General features: G+C 65.5%; 2 protein-coding genes across 2 annotated transcripts; one reads left to right on the plus strand and one right to left on the minus strand.

Annotated features, from left to right (window-relative positions):
* Positions 1-209: 209 nt before the first annotated feature.
* TSPAN31 (tetraspanin 31) lies at positions 210-9,990 on the plus strand. The gene is made up of 6 exons (XM_090128410.1): positions 210-366; positions 1,026-1,193; positions 4,732-4,812; positions 6,262-6,378; positions 8,909-9,025; positions 9,796-9,990. Exons 1-6 carry the CDS (start codon positions 304-306, stop codon positions 9,868-9,870), a joined length of 621 nt encoding a protein of 206 aa, XP_089984536.1. The 5' UTR covers positions 210-303; the 3' UTR covers positions 9,871-9,990.
* Positions 9,991-15,163: 5,173 nt separating this feature from the next.
* STAC3 (SH3 and cysteine rich domain 3) lies at positions 15,164-22,463 on the minus strand. Its single transcript, XM_090128335.1, has 12 exons — positions 22,306-22,463; positions 20,224-20,281; positions 19,715-19,973; positions 19,509-19,606; positions 18,364-18,436; positions 18,181-18,272; positions 18,029-18,095; positions 17,874-17,923; positions 17,666-17,769; positions 16,436-16,487; positions 15,378-15,515; positions 15,164-15,297 (listed from the first exon to the last, which is right to left on the minus strand). Exons 2-12 carry the CDS (start codon positions 20,278-20,280, stop codon positions 15,199-15,201), a joined length of 1,089 nt encoding a protein of 362 aa, XP_089984461.1. The 5' UTR covers position 20,281; positions 22,306-22,463; the 3' UTR covers positions 15,164-15,198.
* Between the last annotated feature and the right edge of the window lie 641 nt (positions 22,464-23,104).

The raw sequence follows: 23,104 nt of genomic DNA on the forward strand, positions 1-23,104 counted from the left end.
TTTGGGGGCGGGGCCACGGGGCGCAGGGAGCAGCGAAGCCCCGCCCCCTCCTGGGAATCCCCGCCCACATCCGGGCATTCCCGGCAGGCCGCAGCGGCGTCGGTGCGCTCGTTTGCGCATGCGCCGCTCGCACGAGCCGGCTCTTCCGCCCCGTTCCTCCTTCTGCGCACGCGCGGCGGCGGCGACGCGAGCACGCAGCGGGCGGAGTTTCCGTTCGCGCATGCGCGGAAGCCGCGCCGCGATTTAAAGGGGCCGCAGCGGACGGGCGCGGCCCCTTAACGGGGGGGGGGCGGGGGGGCCACGATGGTGTGCGGCGGTTTCGCGTGTTCACGGAACGCGCTCTGCGCCCTCAACGTCGTCTACGTGGTGAGCGGGGGCGGCTCTGCTTTGGGGGGGGGGTCCGCTTCCCTCCGCTGTCCTCCCCGTACCCCCCCGGATCTGTGCGCCCCCCGTCCCCCCCCCCGTCCCCATCTCTGCACCTTTGGGTGCCCCCCCCCCGACCCCCTCACCCCACTGTCCCCAAAACTTCACCATTGGGGTCCCCCCTTCCGGCCCTACTTTCCCCCCCCCACCCCGTGGTGTCCGCCCCCCCCCCCACGCCCCCAGCCCCACCATCCCCCCCTTTTTGCACCTTTGGGTGCCGTCCCCCCCCACCCCACTGTCCCCATAGCTTTACCATTGGGAACCCCCCCCTTTGGGTGCCCCCCCCCCAAGACTTTTGGGGCTGCCCCACTGATCCCCTCCAGCCCCATTGTCCCCATCTCCCCCCCCTTAGGTCCCCCCTACCCCCATCTCCTCCAATTTGTGTCCCCCCCCCCGGGGATATGGGGCTGCCCCACTGACCCCCCCCTTGTCCGCGTCCCCCCCCCAGCTGGTGGGGCTGCCCCACTGATTCCCCCCCCCAGCCCCATTGCCCCCATCTCCCCCTCCCCCCCCGCCTTGCCCCCATCTCCCCCCTTTTGTGTCCCCCCCCGGGGATATGGGGCTGCCCCACTGACCCTCCCTTGTCCCCGTCCCCCCCCCAGCTGGTGGGGCTGCTGCTGGTCGGTGTGGCCGCGTGGGGCCGCGCGGTGGACGTGGTTTCGTGGGTTCCCCTGGTTGGGGGGGTGCTGGCTGTCGGGGTGCTGCTGCTCCTCATCGCCGCCGTGGGGCTGCTGGGTGCTGCTCACCATCACCAGGTCCTGCTGTTCTTTGTATCCTTCCTGCTCCGGGGGGGGGGGGATATTGGGGTGGGGGGCTCCAAGGGTGTGGGGGCAGATGGGGACAATAAAGGTGGGGGGGACGTCAGGGATGCCAGGGTTGGGGACGCATTGGGGTCTGGGGGACTGCAGGAGTGGGGGCATCCTGGAGACTTGGGGACCCCTGGAGTTGGCGACACTTCAGGGACATGGGGACAGCGGAGGGCGAGGGGGGGCATCAGGGTTGAGGGGACATCAGGGTGGGGACAGGTCACGGATGCCAGGGTTGGGGACACTTTGGGATCTGGGGGACTGCAGGGGTGGGGGCATCCTGGAGACTTGGGGACACCTTGGGGACCCCCGGAGTTGGGGACGCCTCAGGGACATGGGAGAGCGGGGTTGGGGTCACCAGGATTGGGGACAACTTCATGACTCAGGGACCCCAGGGTTGGGGACACCTCGGGGTCTGGGGGACAGTGGGGTTGAGGTCCCCAGGGTTGGGGACAATGATGGGGAGGGGGGGAACATCAGGGTTGAGGGGACATCGGGGTGGGGATGCCGGGGTTGGGGACAGCAGGGGTGGGGGCATCCTGGAGACTTGGGGACCCCTGGAGTTGGGGACACCTCAGGGACTTTGGGACACCAGAGGGGAACTTGGAGGCACCTTGGGACGTCCTGAAGATGTGGGGACACCAGGATTGGGGACAAGTTCATGACTTGGGGACGTCTGGGGACACCAGGGTTGGACAGGAGGACACCAAAGTTGGGGACACCTTGAGGACAGGGGGACATCGGGGTGTGACGACACCGGGGTTGGGGACACCGGGAGACTTGGGAACACTTTGGTGACTTGGGGACACCAGGGATGGGGACATATGAAAACAACAAGACTGGGGACACCTGAGGGAAAGGGGGACCCCGGGGTTGGGGACACCAGAGGAAGACTTGGGGACACCTTGGTGACTTGGGGACACCCAAAGATTTAGGGACAAGGAGTCGCAGTGGGAAGGGAGCAAAAACGGAGAGCTGGGGAACATGGAGATGAGCGCTGCTGCAGGGACTTGGGGACACCTGGGGACAACTCGGGACCATGGGGACACCAGGGGTGGGGGCATCCTGGAGACTTGGGGACACCTCTGGGACGTAGGCTTGGGGACACCTGGGGACAGCTCAGGGACACGGATGGGGACATCAGGGGAAGAACTGGGGACATCTTGGTGATGTGGGGACAGCGGGGTTGGAGATGCTTTGGGGACAAGGGGACAGCAGAGTTGGGGACGCTACAGGAACAAGGGGACTTGGGGACACTGGGGTTGGGAACATCTTGGGGACAAGGGGACACCAGGGTTGGGGACATCCTGAGGACGTGGGGACACCAAGGGAAGAACTGGGGACACTTCGGTGATTTGGGGACACCAGGGTTGAAGCCCCCAGGGTTGGGGACATCCTGAAAAGTTGGGGATAGACCTGGGGGCCTCAGGGTTGGGGACACTACAGGGACATGGGGACACATTGGGGACCTCAGGGTTGGGGACACCTCGGGGACATGGGGAGAGCAGGGTTGGGGACTTTGGGACACCAGGGTTGGGGACACCAGAGGGGGACTTGGAAGCACCTTGGGACGTCCTGAAGATGTGGGGGCACCAGGATTGGGGACACCTTGGGGACAGGCGGACATCAGGGTTAGGGACATCCTGGTGATGTGGGGACACTGGGGTTGGGGACACCGGGAGAAGACTTGGGGACACTTTGGTGACTTGGGGACACCAGGGTTGGGGGCACCTTGGGGACAAGGGGTCAGCAGGGTTGGGAATGCCAGGGTTGGGGACATCCTGAAGATTGTAGGGACGCCTCGGGGACTTGGGGGCACCAGGGTTGGGGACATCAAGGGACACCAGGATTGGGGACACCAGGATTGGGGACACCAGGATGGGGGATGCTGGGGGGTGGGGGGCGCATGAAGGAGTCATTGGGTGTTGTGGGGTGGGGGCTGCGCCAAGGACATGGGGACATGTCAGGGACCTGGGGACACCAGAGGTGGGGACATCCTGAGGGTGTGGGGACACCGGGATTGGGGACATCCTGAGGGTGTGGGGACACCAGGCAAAGACTTGGGGACACGAAGGATGGGGACATCCTGAGGATGTGGGGACCACAGGGTTGGGGATAACTGGGGACATCAGGGGTGGGGGCACCTCAGGGATTTGGGGACACCTTGGGGACACCGGGGTTGGTGACAGCAGGATTGGGGACACCGGGGTTGTAGGCATGTCAGAGACTTGGGGACGTGTGGGGAGCCATGGGGACAGCAGGGCTGGAAACCCAGAATTGGGGACATCCTGAAGATCTGGGGACACCTTGGGCACAAGGAGGCTGCAGGGTTGGGGACATGGGGACAGCAGGGTTAGTGATGTTAGGGTTGGGGGCTTTTGGGGACACCAAGGTTGGGGACATCCTGAGGACGTGGGGACAGCAGAGGAAGACTTGGGGACACCTGGGGTGTGGACTTGAGAGTTGGGACCCCAGCACTGGGGACACCTGAGGGACAGGGGGGCAACAGGGTTGGGGACGTCCTGAAGATCTGGGGACAGCAGGGGTAGGGACATGGGGACACCAGGGACGGGGGGACCATGGGGACATCAAGGTTGGGGGACACCTGGAGATGGGGAAACACCGGGGTTGGGGACGCTGGGGTTTGGGGACACCAGGGCTGGGGACATCCGGAAGATGTGGGGACACCAGGCATGGGGCGGAGGGACATCAGAGTTGGGGTCCCCCTGCCCGGCTGGGGACATTTGGGACCCCCAGGTTGGGGACATGAGTTGGGGACATCAGAGTTGGGGTCTACTTGACTGATTGGGACATTTAGGACCCCCTGGTTGGGGACATTCGGGGACATCAGAACTGGGGTCCCCCTGCCCAGTTGGGACATTTGAGACCCCCGGATTGGGGACAGTTGGGGACATCAGAATTGGAGGCGTCCAGGTTGGGGACATTTGGGGCCATCAAAATTGGGGCCCCCTGCCCAGTTGGGGACATTTGGGACCCCCAGGTTGGGGATGTGAGTTGGGGACATCAGAGTTGGGGTCTGCTTGACTGGTTGGGACATTTAGGACCCCCTTGCTGGGGACATTTGGGGACATCAGAATTGAGGCCCACTTGCCGGGTTTGGACATTTGGGACCCCTGGATTGGGGATATTTGGGGACATCGAAGTTGGGGAACCCTGGGTTGGGACATTTGGGGACCCAAAGTTGGGGACCCCCTATCAGGTTGGGGCATTTGGGACCCCCGGGTTGGGGACGTCAGAGTTGGGGACCCCAAAGTTGGGCACTTTTGGGGACATCAGAGTTGGGGCTGGGGACATTTGGGATCCCCAGACTGGGGGCATCAGAGTTGGGGACATCAGAGTTGGAGACAATTGGGGACTTCAGAGTTGGGGACCCTCTGTCAGGTTGGGGACATTTGGGACCCCCCCCCCCCCCCAAGGGCGGTGGGCGCCGCTCCTTGACGCATGCGCAGTACGCGGTGCTGCTCCCTTGACGCATGCGCAGTACATGGTGGTGCTCGGGCTGCTGTTCCTCGTGCAGTTCGGCGTCTCGTGCTCCTGCCTGGCCATGGACAGGGGGCGGCAGGTGGGGGGGTGATTGGGGGGGGCGTCGGGGGGCGGGGGGGGACAGAAAGGGAGGTGGGGGACATGGGGGGGATGGGGACATCCGGAATGGGGGGGGGCTTTGGTGGGGAGAAATTGAGGGGGGGGAGATTGGGGGGGGGCATCGAGGGGCTGGGGGGGCAGCCAGGGAGATGGGGTCACTGGGGGGATGGGGACATCTGGGTTGGGGGGGAAATTGGGGGGTGGGGGGGAATTGGGGGGGGGCACGGGGGGGAGGAGGGAGATGGGGGGGGCATCCAGAGGGTGGGGAACAGTGGGGGAGGGGGCACTGGGGGGAACATTTGCGGGGGGGGCATCAGGGGGCTGGGGAGGACAGAAAGGGGGACATTGGGGGGAAGGGGACATCCGGGATGGGGGGGGGGGGCTTTGGGGGGGAATTGGGGGGTAGGGGGGCATCCAGAAGGTGGGGATTTGTTGGGGAGGGGGACATTGGAGGGGGGGGGATTGGGGGGGGCAAATGGGAGATGGGGACATTGGGGTATGGGGACATCTGGGGTGGGGGGTTGGGGGGAAGAATTGAGGGGGTGGGAAATTGGGGAGGGGGGGCAATTAGTGGGGGGGCATCCAGAGGGTGGGGAACAGTGGGGGGAGGGGGCACGGGGGGGGACATTTTAGGGGGGGGCATCGGGGGGCTGGGGGGGGCAGCCAGGGAGATGGGGGACATTGGGGGGATGGGGGGGAAATTGGGGGGGAGAGAATTGGGGAGGGGGCACTGGAAGGAGGTGGGAGATTGGGGGGGGGACAATTAGGGTGGAGGGGACATCCAGAGGGTGGGGGACAGTGGGGGAGGGGGCACTGGGGGGGTTGGGGGGGGGGCATCGAGGGGGGTAGGGATATTTGGGTGAGGGGCATCGGGGGGGAGGGGATTGTGGTGTGAATGGGGGTATTTAGAGGGGGGGCAGATTAGGAGGGGTGGGGGACGTCCAGGGGGGGGCAATTTGGGGGGGGGGCATCAGGGGGTTGGGGTGGTCACCCAGAGAGATGGGGGACGTTGGGGGTATGGGGACATCTGGGATTGGGGGGGGGCAACAATTAGGGTGGGGGGGACATCCAGAGGGTGGGGAACAGTGGGGGAGGGGCAATGTGGGGCATTGGGGGGGGGGTATTGGGGGGGGGGGGCACTGAATGTGGGGGGGTGGCATTGAGGGTTTGGGGACATGTGGGGGGGGGTACACATCCCTATGGCTGCTGACCTCATATGCCCCCACCCCCCCGGCCCCCATTGTGTCCCCACACCCCCCTTATTCCCCCCCCCAATATCCTCTGTCTCCCCTCCCCAAATCTCCCCATGTCCCTCTGGTCCCCCCACCCACCATGTCCCCCCCCCATATCCCCTCTCCCCCCCCCCCATCTCCCCCCACCCCCCCATATCTCCTGCCTGCCACGTCCCCCCCCAAACCCCCCCCCCCAGGAGCAGCTGTTTGGTGCCACGTGGCCGCTGCTGAGCAACGCCACCCGCTGGGGTTTGGAGCAGCGCCTGGATTGCTGCGGGACCCCCAACAGCACCCAGCTCAGCGCCTGCCCTGCAGTGAGTGACCCCGGCAACCCCCCCCCAAACTCCTCCCACCCCCCCAAAAACCCGCAAACTTCTCCCCCAGACACCCCCAGAGTGCCCCCCGTGACACCCCTGACCCCCCATAGACAGCCCCCCAAAATCTCCCCATCGCCCCCCATCGCTGCCCCATTGCCCTCCCCCACCATCCCCTCCCCCCCCACCCATCCCCTCCCCCCCATCATCTCTTCCCCCCCCGTCCCCCCCCCATCCCCTCCTAGCTGCCCCTTCCCCCACCCCCTATCCCCCCCCGTGCCCCCCCACCCCTCTATGCCCCCCTGATGCCCCCCCAAGCGTTCCCCAACAACCCCCACAACAGCCCCAAAACACCCCAAACACCCAGCGCCCCCCAAACACCCCCAAATACCCACCAAACACCCCCAGCCCCCCCCAAATACCCCCCCCACATCCCCCCCAAAACCCCCCACAACCCCCCAGACCCCCCAAATAGCTCCAACACCCCCCAACACCCCCCCAAAACACCCCACAACAATTCCCCAAACACCCAACACCCCAAACATCCCCAACCCCCCCAAATTCCCCCCAACACCCCCAAAACGCCCCCCAGGACACCCCCAATTAGACAGCCCCCCAAAATCTCCCCACCGCCCCCCCACCGCTGCCCCATTGCCCTCCCCCCCATCCCCTCCTGGCTGCCCCTTCCCCCACCCCTCTATGCCCCCCCAACCCCTCCCCAAAACTCCCCCCACGCCCCCCCAAACATTCCCCAAACAACCCCCCCAACACCCCAAAACACCCCAAACACCCAACACCCCCCAAGCCCCCCCAACACCCCCAACCCCCCCCAAATAACTCCAACACCCCCAACTCCCCCCAACACCCCCCAAACACCCCACCACAACTCCCCAAACACCCAACGCCCCAACTGCCCCCAAATGCCCCCCAACAGCCCCAAACACCCCACATAACCCACAAACTCCCCCCAACCCCCCCAAGACCCCAAAACACCCCAAACACCCAACGCCCCCAACGCCCCCCCCAAACATTCCTCGACACCCCCCCACAACGCCCCCCTAAATAACCCCAGCCCCCCCCAAAACCCAAAAACATCCCCCCCCCAGACACCCCACAAAACCCCCAACCCCCCCAAACATCCCCCACACCCCCCCACAACAACCCCCCTCCAAAACTCCCCCCAAACAGCCCCTCCAAAATCCCCAAACATCCCCCAACGCCCCCCCCAAAGACCCCCTCCCAGCACCCCCCAATACCCCCCCAAACACCCCGCAACACCCCACGACTCCCCCAAATAACCCCCAGCCCCCCCCCAACGCCCCCCCACAGCACCCCCCTCAAAGACCCCCAACCCCCCCCAACACCCCCAAACAAGCTGAGCCCCCCCAAACCTGACCTCCCCCAACCTTTGAGCCCCCCCCAAATTTTGGGCCCCCCCCCAACATGAGCCCCCAACAACCTGACCCCCCAATCTTTGAGCTGCCCCCCCAACCTTTGACCCCCACCAACCTGAGGCCCCCAACACGACCCCCCCAAACCTGACCCCCCCAAACTTTGAGCCCCCCAACCTTTGATCCCCCCCAACCACTGAGCCCCCCCACCCCAACCTTCCCCCAATCTTTGAGCTGCCCCCCAACCTCACCCCCCCAAACTTTGAGCCCCCCCCAAATTTTGAGCCCCCCAACCTGACCCCCCGAATCTTTCAGCTGCCCCCCAACCTTTGACCCCACAACACGACCCCCCCAAACCTGAGCTCCCCAAACTTTGAGCCCCCCCCAATCTGACTTCCCCACAACCTGACCCCCCCAAACCTTTGACCCCCCCAAACTTTGAGCTCCCCAACCTGAGCCCCCCCCAAAGTTTGACCCCCCAACCTCGCCCCCCCAACATGTGCCCCCCACAACATGCCCCCCATCTTTGAGCTCCTTCCCCAACACAACCCCCCCAACACGACCCCCACAAACCTGACCCCCCCAAACTTTGAGCTGCCCCCCAACCTGACTCCCCCAACATGACCCCCCCAAACCTGACCCCCCATCTTTGAGCCCCCCAACCTGACCCCCCCAATCTTTGAGCTCCCCCCCAACACGCCCCCCCCCAAACCTTGAGCTGCCCCCCAACCTGACCCCCAAAATGACTCCCCCCAAACCTGACCTCCCCAAACTTTGAGCCCCCCCCAACCTGCCACCCCCCTCAGCTTCTTCCCCCCCCTTCAACCTCCCCTCCAAACTTTGACCCCCCCCAACCTGCCCCCCAACCTCACCCCCCCCAAACTTTGAGCCCCCCCTCCAACCTGCCTCCCCCTAACTTCTTCCCCCTCCCAGCCTCACCCCCCCCAAACTTTGAGGCCCCCCCATCCTGCAACCCCAAACTTCTTCCCCCCTCCAAACTTCACCCCCCAACCTCACCCCTCCAAACTTCGAGCCCCCCCCAACCTGCCCCCCCCAACTTCTTCCCCCCCCCAACCTCATCCCCCCAAACTTTGATCCTCCCGGCCTGAGCCCCCCCCCAACCTTTGCCCCCCCCCCAGCACTGCCGGCTCTGGGCCCCCCCCCGCTGTCGCAGCTGCACCGAGGCGGTTCTGCAGCATTCGGACGAGGCGCTGAAGCTGCTGGGGGGGGTCGGGCTGTTCTTCAGCTTCACAGAGGTGAGGGGGGGGCGGGGGGGGGGGGGAGGGGGGGGTTGGGGAGAGTGGGGGGGGGGCAATATTGGGGGTGAGGGGGGGGTTATGGGGGGCCATATGGAGGAGGGGGGAATGGGGGGGCCCATGGGGGGGTGTGGGGGGGTTGGCATAGCGGGGGGGGCATAAAGGGGGGGCATGGGGGGGGCATAGGGTGGTGGGGAGGGGGGCCTGGGGGGGGGGGGACAATTGGGACGGGATGGTGATAATTGGGGAGGGGGGGGGGGAAGGGACGGGGGGGGGGGTGATGGGGTGGGGGGGGACATGGGAAGGGAATACGGGGGGGTGACATGGGGGGGGGGACAGGGGTCGGGGGCATGGGGAGGTGGTGATGGGGGGTTGAGGGGGGGACCTGAGGGGGTGACATTGGGGTGAGGGGGAACATGAGATGACATGGGGGGGGGCACGGGGGGTGGTGATGGGGGGGGACAAGGATGGGGGGGAGAGGGGAATGGGATGGGGGGGTGACATGGAGGGGGGGACACGGGGGGGGGGTGACATGGGGATACGGGGGGGGTGACACGGGGTTGGGGGCAGTGATGGGGGGGGGCAGTGATGGGGGGGCAGTGGGGGAGGAGGGAGGACAAAATGGGGGATGGGGACAATGGGGGGGGGGCAGTGGGGGGGGTGGAGCCAATGGTGGGGAGGGGGCAACGTGGGGGGGTTGTGATGGGGGGGGGCGGTGTCAGTGAGGGGGGGTTGTGGGGGGGGGTTCCTCTGACGCCCCCCCCCCGCAGGTGCTGGGGGTGTGGCTGGCGATGCGGTACCGCAACCAGAAGGACCCCCGCGCCAATCCCAGCGCCTTCCTCTAGGGGGCGCCAACCCCCCCACGCCATCACCGCCATCCCAGTGTCACCCCCCCCCCCGTGTCGTGTCACCCCCCGTGTCACCACCCCAGTGCCCCCCCATCCCATCCCCCTGTCGCCCCCCCTCACGTCACCCCCCATCCCACTCCCCTCTCCCCCCACTCCTGTCCCCCCCCATCACCACCCCCCTGTGCCCCCCCCCCCCGTGTCCCCCACCTGTGTCACCTCCCCGCAGGTCCCCGTGCCCCCCCCCCCCATGTCACCCCCCCATATTCCCATCCCATGTCCCCCCCCCCGTGCCCCCCCCACCCCTGTGTCACCTCTTCAGGTCCCCGTGCCCCCCCTCCATGTCCCCCCCCGTGTCACCTCATGTCCCCCCCCATCCCAGTCACCCCCCATGCTCACAAAGGGGGGGCCCACACTCGCCCCCCCCCCCCCCAATTATATTTATCCCAAAGGACTCCATGCCCCCCCCCCCCCATCCGTGTCCCGTCGTGCATCGATGTCACCACGCCCCCCCCCCCAATAAACGCCTCTCAGCCCCCCCCCAGCGCTCACTGGTTTTTTTGGGGGGGTCCCATTTTTATTGGCTCCAAACCCCCGGGGGGGGGCGGGGGGGGGCAGTGTTGCACAACGGCCCTTTGCACGGGGGGGGGACGGGACACCGCTGAATGGAGCTGCAAGGGGGGGGGTCACACTGCGTGCACGAGGACTGGAGGGGGGGCACACTCCTTTTGCACGAGGATCCTGAAGACACAGCTCCTTTTGCACGAGGATTTGGGGGGGGCACCGATTGCCTTTGCACGAGGATTCTGGGGGCACGGCTCTGTTTGCACGAGGGCGGGGGGCACCGATTCCTTGTGCACAAGGATCAGAACACCGCTCTTTTACACAAGGATTGGGGGGCACGCTCCTTTTGCACGAGGATCCTGCAGGCGCTCCTCCTTTTGCACGAGGATCGCAGAAGTGCCACACACTTTGCACAAGGGTGGGGGGGCACCGATTCCTTTTGCACGAGGCTTTGGAGCACTCTGCTCCTTTTGCACGAGGTTCAGGGCGTGCAGATTCCGTGTACACGGGGATCCTGAAGGCACGGCTCATTTTGCACAACGGGGGTCTCTTGCACGAGGATTCTGAAGGTGCAGCTCTTTTTGCACGAGAACAGGGGGCACGTTTTTCTTTTGCACGAGGATTTGGAGGGCTCTGCTCTTTTTGCACGAGGATGGGACACGGCTTCCTTTTGCACAAGGACCCGCTTGGATTGTGCTGCTCTTTTTTGCACAAGGGTTTGGTGCCGGCTCTACTCTTGCACAAGGGCACGCAGCACTATTCGCACAACCCCCCCCTCGCAGCCTCTCTTGCACGAGGATTCGGGCTGCTGAGCCCTTTTGCACCAGGATTGGGAGGGAAGAGGGTGGAGAGGGGGGGTCGAGCACCTTTTGCACAAGGATTCACGAGGATCCGATGCTTTGACACGAGGATTTGGGGCTCTCCAATGCCCTTGCACGAGGGCGTGAGGAGGCAGCAGCTCTTTTTGCACGCTAACTGGTGAGAGCTCCCATCTTCGTGCACAAGGATTTGGGTGTGTGGGGGGGGCTGCGTGTTTTGCACAAGGGTGTGAGCTGCTCTGCTCCTTTTGCACGAGGATCCGAGGCACCCGATCCAGATTTAGGGGGAGAAAAGTGGGATTTCGGGGAGAAAAGGTCCGATTTTGGGGGAGAAAACTGGGTTGGGGTCTGGGATAGGGTTAGGGTTAGGGTTAGGGTTGGGTTGGGTTTGGGGTCAGGTTAGGGTTAGGGTTAGGGTTAGGGTTAGGGTTAGGGTTAGGGTTAGGGTTAGGGTTAGGGTTAGGGTTAGGGTTAGGGTTAGGGTTAGGGTTAGGGTAGGGTTAGGGTTAGGGTTAGGGTTAGGGTTAGGGTTAGGGTTAGGGTTAGGGTTAGGGTTAGGGTTAGGGTTAGGGTTAGGGTTAGGGTTAGGGTTAGGGTTAAGGTTAGGGTTAGGGTTAAGGTTAGGGTTAGGGTTAGGGTTAGGGTCAGGGTTAGGGTTAGGGTTAGGGTTAGGGTTAGGGTTAGGGTTAGGCACTGGTTCTTCTTCCCCAAACAGGCCTTTTTCACCCACAAGTTCCACCTTTCTCCCCCAAATTCGACATTTTCTCCCCAAAATCCCAGGTTTCTTCAAAAAATCTGTTTTCTCCAAGAAATGCCACTTTTCTCCCCAAAACTGGGCGATTTCACCCAGAAATATCGGCTTCCTCCCCCCATAGGGCAAAGCACTGCTGGCTGCTCCAGAGCCCCACAGGGAACCACAGACCCCATAGAGCCCTTCTGAGCCCCACGGAGCCCCTCAAAGTCCTATGGAGCCCCACAGACCCCCATAGAGCCCCATAGAGCCCTACAGATCCCTACAGAGCCCCACAGATCCCCTTAGAGCTGCACAGATCCCACAGGTCCCCACAGATCCCAAAGATCCCATAGATCCCACAGATCCCCTTAGAGCTGCACAGATCCCATAGAGCCCCAGAGATCCCCACAGATCCCCACAAATCCCACAGATCCCTAAGATCCCCACAGATCCCCTTAGAGCCCCACAGATCCCCACAAATCCCATAGATCCCACAGATCCCTTTAGAGCTGCACAGACTCCACAAACCCCACTGATCCTCACAGATCCCACAGATCCCATAGAGCCGCACAGATCCCCATAGATCCCACAGACCCCACAGACCCCACAGACTCCACAGATCCCCTTAGAGCCGCACAGATCCCACAGACCCTACAGATCCCATAGAGCCCCACAGACCCCGCAGAACCCCAATGATCCCCGCAGACCCCACAGACCCCACAGATCCCCACAGATCCCACAGACCCCAATGATCCCCACAGACCCCACAGATCCCCTTAGAGCTGCACAGACCCCACAGACCCCACAGACCCCCATAGATCCCGCAGATACCATAGAGCCCCACAGACCTCACAGATCCCCACAGACCCCACTGACCCCATAGATCCCACAGACCCCACAGACCCCAATGATCCCCACAGACCCCACAGATCCCACAGACCCCACAGATCCCCTTAGAGCTGCACAGACCCCACAGACCCCCAATGATCCCCATAGATCCCACAGACCCCACAGATCCCCTTAGAGCTGCACAGACCCCACAGACCCCCAATGATCCCCATAGATCCCACAGACCCCACAGATCCCCACAGATCCCACAGACCCCAATGATCCCCACAGACCCCACAGATCCCACAGACCCCACAGATCCCCTTAGAGCTGCACAGACCCCACAGACCCCCAATGATCCCCATAGATCCCACAGACCCCACAGATCCCACAGACCCCACAGCCCCACCTTTGCCTCCTGCTCCCCACATTCCGAACCAACAGGGCGATGCTGAGGGCCCCCACATGGGGGGGGTCCCCATGCACAGCCCCCCCCCAGCTTATAGGAAGGGGGGGGGGCACCCGAGACCCCCATTCTGAGCACCTCATTAACTCATTAACCCCCCCCCAATGAGTGCGGAGCTCCGGGGCCGCACTGCAGCGGGGGGGGGACATGGAGTGTGGGGGGGTCTGCGGGCCCCCCCTCGTGCATGGAGTGTGGCGGGGGGGGGCGCGGGGGGGCGGGCACAGGCGCAGGATGCAATTGGGTGGGGGGTCTGGGGGTCCTGGGGGGCTGGAGGAGGAAGGTGGGGGGGGGATGGAAGGGGAGCCGGGGGGGCGGGGGGGGGCTGGTTCTCAGCTGGGGGGGCTCAGGGAGTGATGGGGGGCAATGGGGGTTGGGGGGGGGTCTGAGATTGGGGGGCGCTCTGGGATGGGGGTCGCAGGGATGGGGGAGGGCTGAGGGGTGGGGGGGCTATAGGGTGGGAGGGGGCTATAGGGTGGGGGATGCAGGGATGGGGGGGGTTCTGGGTTCGGGGGGGTCAGGGATGGGGGGAGGGCTGAGGGATGGCGGGGGGGGGGTATGGGATGGGGGGGGGTTGGGATGTGGAGGACCCGGGGTTGGGGTCTCAGGGATGGGGGGGCGGTTCTGGGGTGGGGGGGTTTCTGGATGGGGGGAGGGGAGGGGGGGCGGTTAGGAATTGGGGGGGGGCTGGGGGGTAGGGGGAGGGTTCGGGGATTTGGGGGGCAATGGGATGGGGGGGCAGGGATTGGGGGGGGGGCTGGGATAGGGGGAGGGCTCAGGGATTTGGGGGGGCTATGGGATGGGGGGGGTCAGGAATTGGGGTCTCAGGGATGGGGGGGGGCTCTGGGGTGGGGGGGCGCCGGGACGGGGGTCTCAGGGATCCGGGGGCTCTGGGGTGGGGGGTCTCAGCTCTGGGCTCCCCCCACTTCGCCCCCCCGGCAGGTGTGGGGATGGTGAACCCTTATCTACGGGGGGGGGGGGGGGGGCTGAGCCCCCCATGGAGTGAAAGGCAGGGATTCATTTTCCATTCATTTTCCATTCATTTTCCATTCACTGCTGACTTAAGTGGGGGGGGGAGGAATTCACCTCTTAATTTCCCATTAAGCTAATTGCTGATCAACGCAATTAGAGCCGCGTGTAATGAGGGCCGTCTGCTTGGCTTTGGGGGGGGGGTAGCACTCCACGCTTCCCCCCCCGCCCCCCCCGCACAGCTGCCGGCGGTGAGCGGGGGGGGGGCGGGGAGGGGAAAGCGATGCAATTTTCCAGCTGACTCCAATTAAGCCGCTCCCTTCATCTGCTCAATTAGCGCAGCCCCACCCCTGCCCGGGGGGGGGGGGGGGTTCCCTCGATTATTTCCCAGCGCCCCCCCCTCCTGTCCCCCCCCGCAATAAATAAACAATCGCGGAAAAATCAGCACGCGGTGCTGCCACTGGGGCGGAAAATAGGAAACGGTTCGGTGCCGAAAGGCTGAGCCCCTCCACCCCCCCAACCCGGAGTTCCCCCCCCCCCAACCCCAATTTTGAGCCCCCCCACGGACCCCCCCCAGGTTGGACCCCCCTGCAGTACCTCGGAGCGCCGCCAGGGGGCGCCACAACCGCATTTGTGCCATAAATCGTGCGGCGACCGCCGCTCAGACACAGCGCCCCCTGGCGGCCGCGACGCGCAGCGCTCCGGGGTTACAGCCGGGGTTGGGGGGGGGGTGCGGGACCCCCCCGAAAAAATTCCACGTCGAATCATTGGAGCGGCCGTGTATTGAGCGCAGAACACAGACACCCCCCCCAACCCCCCCCACTATGGGGCTTGGGGGGGGGTCCCAGCACCGCCCCCCCCCACCTCCGGCAGCGGGCTGAGCGCTCTGCCCCCCCCGCCATCCGCCGCTCCGTGGGAGGATCCGAGGCTGTGCCCCCCCCCCGCCCCCCCCTTCAGATCTCCTGCAGGAACCCCACGGGGAAGAGCCCCACTTTGCGGCCGGTGTAGACCTTGACGTATCCGTTCACCTCTTCGCCCTTTTGCACCACGATCTGTGGGGGCGGGCAATAGGAGTTAACGTGAGCGGGGGGTTCCGGGGGGGGGGGGTCGGGGAGGGGGGGTCCGGTGGCACCTGATCCTTTTTCAGCGTGATCTGCCCGATCTCGCGGTTGCCCACGAAGGACCGCGTCACTTTGTGCACCCGCTCCCCCGCGCGGACGCGGATGATGAAATTCGGGGGGAAGTAACCGATCTTTTCCCCGATTTTCCCCTGCCGAAAAAAGGGGGGGGGGGCTGGAGCACTGAGACCCCCCCCCCTCCAACACGCCGATCCCGATAACGGAGACCCCCCCCCACCCCACCGTGTGAACCTCATAGACGTGGATCCCCCCCCCCCAGCACAGGGACCCCCCCACCCCACAGAGACCCCCCCTCACCATGCTGACCCCCCCCCACCACCACATTGACCCCAAGGACAGTGACCCCCCCCCCCTCACGACAGAGTCACCATGCTGACCCCAAGGGCAGAGACCCCCCCATCACAGGGACCCCCCCGCCAAGACATTGACCCCAAGGACGGGGACCCCCGCCCCCCCCAGCACAGAGACCCCTGCCCACATTGATCCCAAGGACAGTGAGCCCCCCCCCACCACCACATTGACCCCAAGGGCAGAGACCCCCCCCTCCAAGACATTGACCCCAAGGACCCCAGAGACCCCCGCCCCCCCCACCACAGAGACCCCCCCCCCATGCTGACCCCGAAGAGACCCCCCCCCGCGTAGAGACCCCCCCATCACATTGACCCCGAGGGCAGAGACCCCCCCCCCAAGACATTGATCCCAAGGATAGGGACCCCCCCCAGCACAGAGACCCCTGCCCACATTGACCCCAAGGACAGGGACCCCCCCCCCACCAAAGAGTCACCATGCTGACCCAAAGGACAGAGACCCCCCCACCATGCTGACCCCAAGGAGACCCCCCTCCCGAATAGTGACCCCCCCCACCACATCGACCCCAAGGACAGGGACCCCCCCCAACACTGACCCCAAGGACAGTGGCCCCCCCCCACCACAGAGTCACACGCTGACCCCAAGGATACCGACCCCCCCCACCACGGAGATCCCCCCGCCCCCCCCTCGGGTCGCTCCGCAGCTCAGCTCGGGGCTCAGTTTGCCCCCCCCCCCCCCTTACTCGCCACCACTCCTCGTTGGAGTCATCCACCACCGTGATCTTCTCCCCTGGGCTGGAAGGAAAAGGGGGGGCGGGGGGGTCAGTGTGGGGCAGGGACCCCTCTGCCATGGAGACCCCCGAGGACAGCGCCCCCCCCCCCCGGCACAGAACCCCCCCCCTCTACAGCACCACATTGACCCCGAGGACGGAGACCCCCCCCCGTCATGGAGACCCCCCACCAAACTGACCCTGAAGACAGAGAATCCCCCCCCCCAGCACAGAGACCCCCCCTCCCTCACTGCATTGTCCCCAAGGACAGAGACCCCCCCCCACCATCATGGCGACCCCCCCACCAAACTGACCCTGAAGACAGAGAATCCCCCCCCCACATTGACCCCAAGGACAGCGACCCCCCTCCCCATCACAGAGACCCCATAGACAGGGACTCCCCCCCCCCCAGCAACTTTGACACTGAGAACAGCCCCGCCCCCCCACCACGGAGCCCCCCCCCACATTGACCCTAAGGATGGGGACCCCCCCTCACCCCGGGGCCCCCCTGCACACCGTGCTGACCCCGAGGACAGAGACCCCCCCCGCATACAGACCCCCCCCCCACATTGACCCCAAGGACAGCGACCCCCCCTCACCACAGCGACCCCCCCCACCACAGAGACCCCATAGACAGGGACTCCCCCCCCCACCACCACCTTGACACTGAGAACAGACCCCCCCCACCACCAAGGAGACCCCCCCCACATTGACCCTAAGGATGGGGACCCCCCCTCACCACAGAGACCCCCCCCACACCGTGCTGACCCCAGGACAGAGACCCCCCCACATAGAGAACCCCCCACATTGACCCCAAGGACAGGGACGCCCCCTCACAATAAAGACCCCCCCCACCACAGAGACCCCACAGACAGGGACTCCCCACTTCGACACTGAGAACAGCCCCCCACGACCACCACGGAGACCCCCCCCTCGCCACATTGAACCCAAGGGCAGGGACCCCCCCTCACCACAGAGACCCCCCCACACCGTGCTGACCCGAGGACAGCGACCCCCCCCACATAGAGACCCCCCCCCCCACATTGACCCCAAGGACAGCGACCCCCCTCACCACAGCGACCCCACAGACAGGGACTCCCTCCCCCCCCCACCACTTCGACACTGAGAACAGCCGCCCCCCCCGGATAGAGACCCCCCCCACATTGACCCTAAGGATGCCCCCCCCCCCCCCCCCCCGCTCACGGGAAGTCCAGGTCGTCCTTTTCCAAGGCTTTGAAGCGGTACAGAGCCACGAAATAATGCGACTGCGGGAACGCACCGCGCAGCCCCGGCTGCGGCTTCTTGTTCTGGGGGGGGGCGGCACGGGGGGGGGGGGGGTCAGCGTGTGTCTGTGTGGGGGGGGGGCGGGGGGGCCATTTCCCCTGGGGGCCGTTTGGCTGTAGGGCGGTACCTTCTCATCGGACGCACTTTTCTCCGTCTTTTTGTCCCCTTCTGAAGCGCCTGGAAATGGAATTTAGGGGCGCGGAGGTGGCGGGGGAGGGGGGGACCGGGGGGGGGGGGCACCTTTTCCTGCTGTCCCCCCCCCCCAAATTCTGCATCACTCACCCCCCTCCGCTTTGCCCCCCTCCGCCTTCGTGGCCTCGTGTTCCTCATCCATCATCGCTGCCAAAGGCTGCAAAACGGCCCCCCCCCATCAACGAGGGGTCCGGGGGGGGGCACGTGGTTTTTTTTTTTTTTGCGGGGGGGTCCACACTCACATTCTTTTTGTCATCCGTCCCCTTCTTGCGCTCCTTATTGGCCATAATGACGCCCGTCCGCAGCGTCTCGAAGACGGGGTCGCTTCTGTTGGCTGGGGGGGGGCGGGGGGGGGTCAGTGGGGCCGGGGGGGGCACAGTGCTTTTTGGGGGGGGGCACACGGTGCTGGGGGGGGCAGCACTCACCCATGTCTTTGCTGCCCGCCTGCTGCTGGTCGCTGTAGAGGGGGGAGCTGTACGCGCGGCGGAACCCTGGGGGCTGGGGGGGGGCAATGGGGGGGGGGGCAGGGGTCAGAAAATCGACCCCCGCCCCCCCCCCTTTCCAAAAGGGGTGGGAGGACAGGGGGTGATGGGGGGGGCAATGGGGGGGGTCACAGTGCATCCCCGTTCAAAGGGGGGTGGGGGGGTTGTGATGGGGGGGGCTGTGATCCTCCCCCCCCCCCCGTAGAGCTGGGGAGTGATGGGGGGGCAGTGGGGGGGGGGGGTTGTGTTGGGGGTGACCGTGACCCCCCCCCCCCCCTTCGTGCCCCCCCCAGGGCTGGGAGGTGATGGGGGGTGTGGGGGTTATGGGGGGGGGTTGGGGGGTGTGATTGAGGGGGGGGCGAGGGGGGGTTGTGTTGGGTGATGGGGGGGGGGTGATGGGGGTGACCCCCCCAGGGCTGGGAGGTGATGGTGGGTGGGGGGGTGACGGGGGGGGCGTTGGGGGTGTGATGGGGGGGTTGTTTTTGGGTGGTGGGGGTGACCGTGACCCCCCCTCCTCTTGTCCCCCCAGGGTTGGGGGGGTGATGGGGGTGGGGGGGTGGGGGGTGGGGTTTGACTGGGGGGGGGTGATGGGTGGGGGGGGGATAATAAGGGGGATGGGGTGGGGTGGGGGATGTGATGGGGGCCGGATGGGGGGGGACAATATGGGGGGGCTTATAGGAGATGATGGGGGTGATGGGGGGGGGGGGTAATGAGGAGTTGGGGGGGGTGATAAGGGGGATGGGGGTGGGGGGGTCATGGGTGCGATTGGGGGTGATGGGGGTGGGGGGGGTGATGGGGGTGACCGTGACCCCCCCCTTCATGCCCCCCCCCAGGGCTGGGAGGTGATGGGTTGGGGGGGAGTGATGGGGGTGGGGGGGTCATAGGGGTGACCGTGACCCCCCCTCCCCAGGAGGGGGTTGGGGGGGGGGGATGTTGGGGGGGGTCGGGCGCGACGCCCGGAGGTGATGGGGGTGGCGATGGGTGAGACTGGGGGGGGGGTGGCTGTGACGGAGGGGTGGCTGTGACGGGTGTCGATTTGGCAGCAGCCCCCCCCGCCCCCCCCCCGCCCCCCCCGCGGCGGCACGCACGATCTTGCCGAAGCAGCGCTGCAGCTGCACGTAGCTCTGGCAGTGGTGGTGGATGTTGGTTTTGCAGTTTTTGCACCTCAGCCCGAATTTGTTGTTCACTGTTAATTATCGGGGGGGGGGGGGGGGGCACACAGCAGAGCAACGTGTCACCGCTGCCCCCCCCCCCTCCATCCTGCCCCCCCCCCCGACCCCCCCCCATCACTCACAGACGATCATCCGGGCGCAAACATCGCAGAATTTGGGTTTTTTAAAGTAATGATCCTTGAATTTGTGGGGTTTGTCGTTGACGGGTTTGGGGGGTTCGGGGGGGGGCTCGGGCTCTTCCTCCTCTTCCTCCTCTTCCTCTTCCTCGTAGATGTAATAAATGGGCCCCCCCGCCGGGCTCAGCAGCTCCCCGTTGGGCTGCACCTCCGGGGGCGGCTCGGCTTTGGGTTTGCGATGGAAGAGCGCCTTCAGCCTCTGCAGCTGCGGGGTGCGAGGGGGCGACACGCGGCTGCTTTAAGGGGGGGGGGAACATCTGCCCCCCCCCTTCTGCCCCCCCCCCCCCCCGGGGCTGTGGGTGCTGCAGCGCCGGGTCTCCCATCCCCAACCAGGGCAGCGAGGCGACAAAAGCTGCGATGGGATCCCGTGGGGGGTGAACCAGAGACACCCCCCCCCCGGGGACCCCCCCCACCCCCCCGACCCGCCGGGCAGCCCCCCCCCCCCCAGCTCTTACCCGGCTCTTGGCGGCCCCCCCCGCAGCGGGCGGCTCCGGAACGTCCTTCTCTGTCATCCTGTGGAGGGAACGCAGCACCCATGGAACCCAGTGCTCAGCGCCCAGCACCCATGGAACCCATTGCTCACCACCCATTGAACCCATTGCTCAGCACCCATTGAACCCATTGCTCAGCACCCAGCACCCAGTGCTCAGCATCCATTGAACCCAGTGCTCAGCACCCAGCACCCACGGAACACATTGCTTAGCACCCATTGCACAGCACCCACCAACCAGTGCTCAGCACCCATTGAAACCCAGTGCTCAGCACTCATGGAACCCATTGCTCAGCACCCATTGAAACCCATTGCTCAGCACCCAGTGCTCAGCACCCACTGAACCCAGTACTCAGCACCCAGCACCCATGGAACCCATTGCTCAGCACCCACTGAAACCCAGTGCTCAGCACCCAGTGCTCAGCACCCAGCACCCACGGAACACATTGCTCAGCGCCCATTGCTCAGCACCCACTGAGCACAGCCCAGCACCCACCAACCATTGCCCAGCACCCATTGCTCAGCACCCATTGAAAGCCATTCCTCAGCATCCATTGAACCCAGTGCTCAGCACCCAGCACCCAGTGCTCAGCACCCAGCACTCACTGACCATCGCCCAGTGCCTATTGCTCACCCAGCACCCACTGACTACAGCACCCGTCGCTCAGCACCCACCGACCATTGCTCAGCACCCATTGCTCAGCACCCAGCACCCATTGAACACATTGCTCAGCACCCATTGCTCAGCACCCATTCAAATCCATTGCTCAGCACCCATTGAACACATTGCTCAGCACCCACTGCTCAGCACCCAGCATCCATTGCACAGCACCCACTGACCATTGCTCAGCGCCCATTGCACAACACCCATTCAACCCATTGCACAGCACCCAGTGCTCAGCACCCAGCACCCATGGAACCCATTGCTCGGCACCCATTGCACCCATTGCCTATCATCCAGCACCCATTGCTCAGCTCTCATTGCAACCATTGCTCAGCACCCACTGAGCACAGCCCAGCACCCAGCACCCACCACCCATTGCTCAGACTCCTTGCCCAGCACCCACCACCCATTGCTCAGCACCCATTGCTCAACACCCACCACCCATTGCTCAGCTCCCACAGCTCAGCACCCATTGCTCAGAGCCCAATGCTCAGCACCCACTGAGCACAGCCCAGCACCCATCACCCCGTTCCCCCCGCAGAGCAGTGGGTGCAGGCAGTGCGGTGCTGACACTGAGCCCCCCGGGCATCACCACGTCCCACCCCCCCATGCAGCTGCAGACCCCCCCGACCCCACGGACCCGTTTATACTGGGGGGGGCTGAGCTGCTCCTGCATCCCCCAAACTCCCCCAGCCCTTAAAACTGGGCACCAGTTTGACACCCCCCAGCAGCCCCCACCCCCCCGAAGTGACCAATGAAAGGGACGGCGCTGGGGGGGGGCAGCCCCATGGAAGGGGGTCTGTGGGTCCCAATGATGGCAGCCCCATTTAAGGGGGTCTATGGGTCCCAAGGGTGGCAGCCCCATGGAACGGGGTCTGTGGGTCCCAAGGGTGGCAGCCCCATTTAAGGGGTTCTATGGGTCCCAAGGGTGGCAGCCCTATTTAAGGGGGTCTGTGGGTCCCAATGATGGCAGCCCCATTTAAGGGGTTCCATGGGTCCCAAGAGTGGCAGCCCCACTTAGGGGGGTCTGTGGGTCCCAAGAGTGGCAGCCCCATTTAAGGGGTTCGGTCTGTGGATCCCAATGATGGCAGCCCTATTTAAGAGGTTCTATGGGTCCCAGTGATGGCAGCCCCATTTAGGGGGGTCTGTGGGTCCCAAGGGTGGCAGCCCCATTTAAGAGGTTCTATGGGTTCCAAGGGTGGCAGCCCTGTTTAAGGGGTTCAGTGAGTCTCAAGGGTGGCAGCCCCATGGAACGGGTTCCGTGGGTCCCAATGATGGCAGCCCCATTTAAGGGGTTCTGTGGGTCCCAGGCCCCCCCGGCTTTGCAGCACAGTGTTGGACGGGGACCGGGGAAGGGGGGGGGGGTCTCCCAAAGGCACTTACACCGCATGCAGAGCTCACGTCCAACGGCGAAACCCCCCCCCAGGGAGGAGCGGGCGATGTGGGGGCCTGGCTGAGCCCCCGGCCCCCCGAGCTGGGGCTGCCCCAGGGCTGCGGCGAGCGGATTGACAGCCGGAGCGGCACCGACAGCTGAGCGGAGGGGGCTGACGCCGAGAAATTGGAGCCCGCGGGGAGGGCAGGAGGAGCACCGCGGCTATTTGGGGTTGGGGCTGCCGGGCGGCACAGCGGGCGGCCCGCCCACCCCTGGCACGGCGCTCGGAGCCCGTCGTCGGGCGGTGCGTCGGACGCCCCCGTAGCTGGGAGGGGGGAACGGGGGGAGCCGCGCGGGTCGCGGGGCCACGCTTGGATGCGGACCCTACCGGTCCGCTTCGCATCGCGAGCTGGGAATCGGCACCGGGGACGCGCCGCCCTCGGGCTGCTGTCGGGCAGTGGGGTGGGGGGGTGGGGTGGGGGGGTCCGCAGGCGGCATCGCTTCTCACTTCTGGGCCAGGAGGACACGGGGCTGCCTGCACCCACAGCTCGGTGCTGCCCGCGGTCGGGAGGGGTGGGACGGAGCACAGCTGGGACGGAGCACAGCTGGGACGGAGCACAGCTGGACGAGCACAGCTGGGACGGAGCACAGCTGGGACGGAGCACAGCTGGACAGCCCACAGCTGGGACAGCCCACAGCTGGGACAGCCCACGGCTCACAGGGCCACAAACACCCAAAGGAGACGAGCAGCCTCCCCTCCCCACGGCCAAACCAGGAGCCGTTCCTGCGGGGCAGCAGCACTCCCTGCGA

Source organism: Phasianus colchicus, chromosome 33, assembly GCF_987193195.1.
Source record: "Phasianus colchicus chromosome 33, bPhaCol1.hap1.1, whole genome shotgun sequence".
Lineage (NCBI taxonomy): Eukaryota > Metazoa > Chordata > Aves > Galliformes > Phasianidae > Phasianus > Phasianus colchicus.